We start from the raw sequence: 1,231 nt of genomic DNA on the forward strand, positions 1-1,231 counted from the left end.
CATACTAAATTTATATACTTGCACATTCTAAACATGGTGGTTAACTGTAATAAACAGGTCGGTTTACTTCAACTAAATCTTAAAATAGGCGGGCCAAATCCATTCCAATTTGATATATGAGTTTAAAATTTTAATCTATTTTTTGGTGATTGATAGATTAACTCACTTTTTTTATTAAATAAAATATCTATAAAAATTCAAAAGTCTAAAAAAATTTGGGCTAATTCACATTTTTTAAATAATTTGTGTTTTTTTTAAATTATTTATTTAATTAGATTTTTTTCATTCAAATGAAAAAAAATAGAAAACTTAAAAAAATAATATACAAGACTTAAAAATGCATTATGCATATTGCAATAGTAGATTCTAGAATACAACACATATAAAAGTTGTTGCTAAAAAAATAGAAATGAGGGAGGAGCGAGAGCGGGGTGGGAACCCCGGGCAGGGGCGATCTCGGATCGCGTTAAGCATAGCGAAGGACCTCAGGATTTGGAATCGGGAGGAGTACGTTCGGATGGAACGGGATTTGTTCAGTGTCTTTGTGGACAGTTTACCAGCGTATATCTCGAAATGGGAGTTGTTTGGTTTATTCTCTTGGACGGGACGAATCAACGACATATACCTCTCAAGGAAGACGAGAAATGGGATGATCTACCTGTTTGCATTCATACGGTATACTACAAAGGGAGGAGCGCTGAAGGCAATTGTGGAGATGAATCACATGCAGTTAAGGGGAAAAGAGCTGTTTGTAGGGGAGGCAAAGTATGGAGGGATGCTTCTAAGGACGAAGAGCGACAGATGTGGTGGTGGCAGAGGGAAGGCCACAGCACCGCCAAGCCGAGGTCATTGACGCAGTAAGGGAACCCACAGATGGGCTCCATCCATCTCAGAACATGGTTCATGGGGTAGGGCGGGGAGCTTTAGACAATGCAGCACTTGCTATAGATGAGGCTCATACGAAAGTGGGGGCAACGGTGCTAACAGCTTCCGTTGACAAGACCAATATGGAATGGCTGCAGAGGAGTGTGATTAGAAGTACCGTGAGATCAATTGATTTCCGACTATTGAATGAATTAAGCAGGAAGGAATGGCCTCACGTTGTTAAGGTCTGTGAGCTGAGGAGGTACATGGCCTTGCTGATATTTGATAGTATAAGGAGTGCGGATGAGGCGTTGGAGGGGTGTGGGGATGGACTCTGACAGTTCTTCCATAGTATGTGCAATTGGAA

The 1,231-nt window shown here is 40.5% G+C and overlaps 1 protein-coding gene across 1 annotated transcript; it reads left to right on the top strand.

The window, feature by feature from the left end:
• Positions 1-409: 409 nt before the first annotated feature.
• Positions 410-853, top strand: LOC130950091 (polyadenylate-binding protein, cytoplasmic and nuclear-like). Its single transcript, XM_057878645.1, has one exon. It carries the CDS (start codon positions 410-412, stop codon positions 851-853), a length of 444 nt encoding a protein of 147 aa, XP_057734628.1.
• The last annotated feature ends 378 nt before the right edge of the window (positions 854-1,231 follow it).

This window comes from Arachis stenosperma, chromosome 9, assembly GCF_014773155.1.
Source record: "Arachis stenosperma cultivar V10309 chromosome 9, arast.V10309.gnm1.PFL2, whole genome shotgun sequence".
Taxonomy (NCBI): Eukaryota; Viridiplantae; Streptophyta; class Magnoliopsida; order Fabales; family Fabaceae; genus Arachis; species Arachis stenosperma.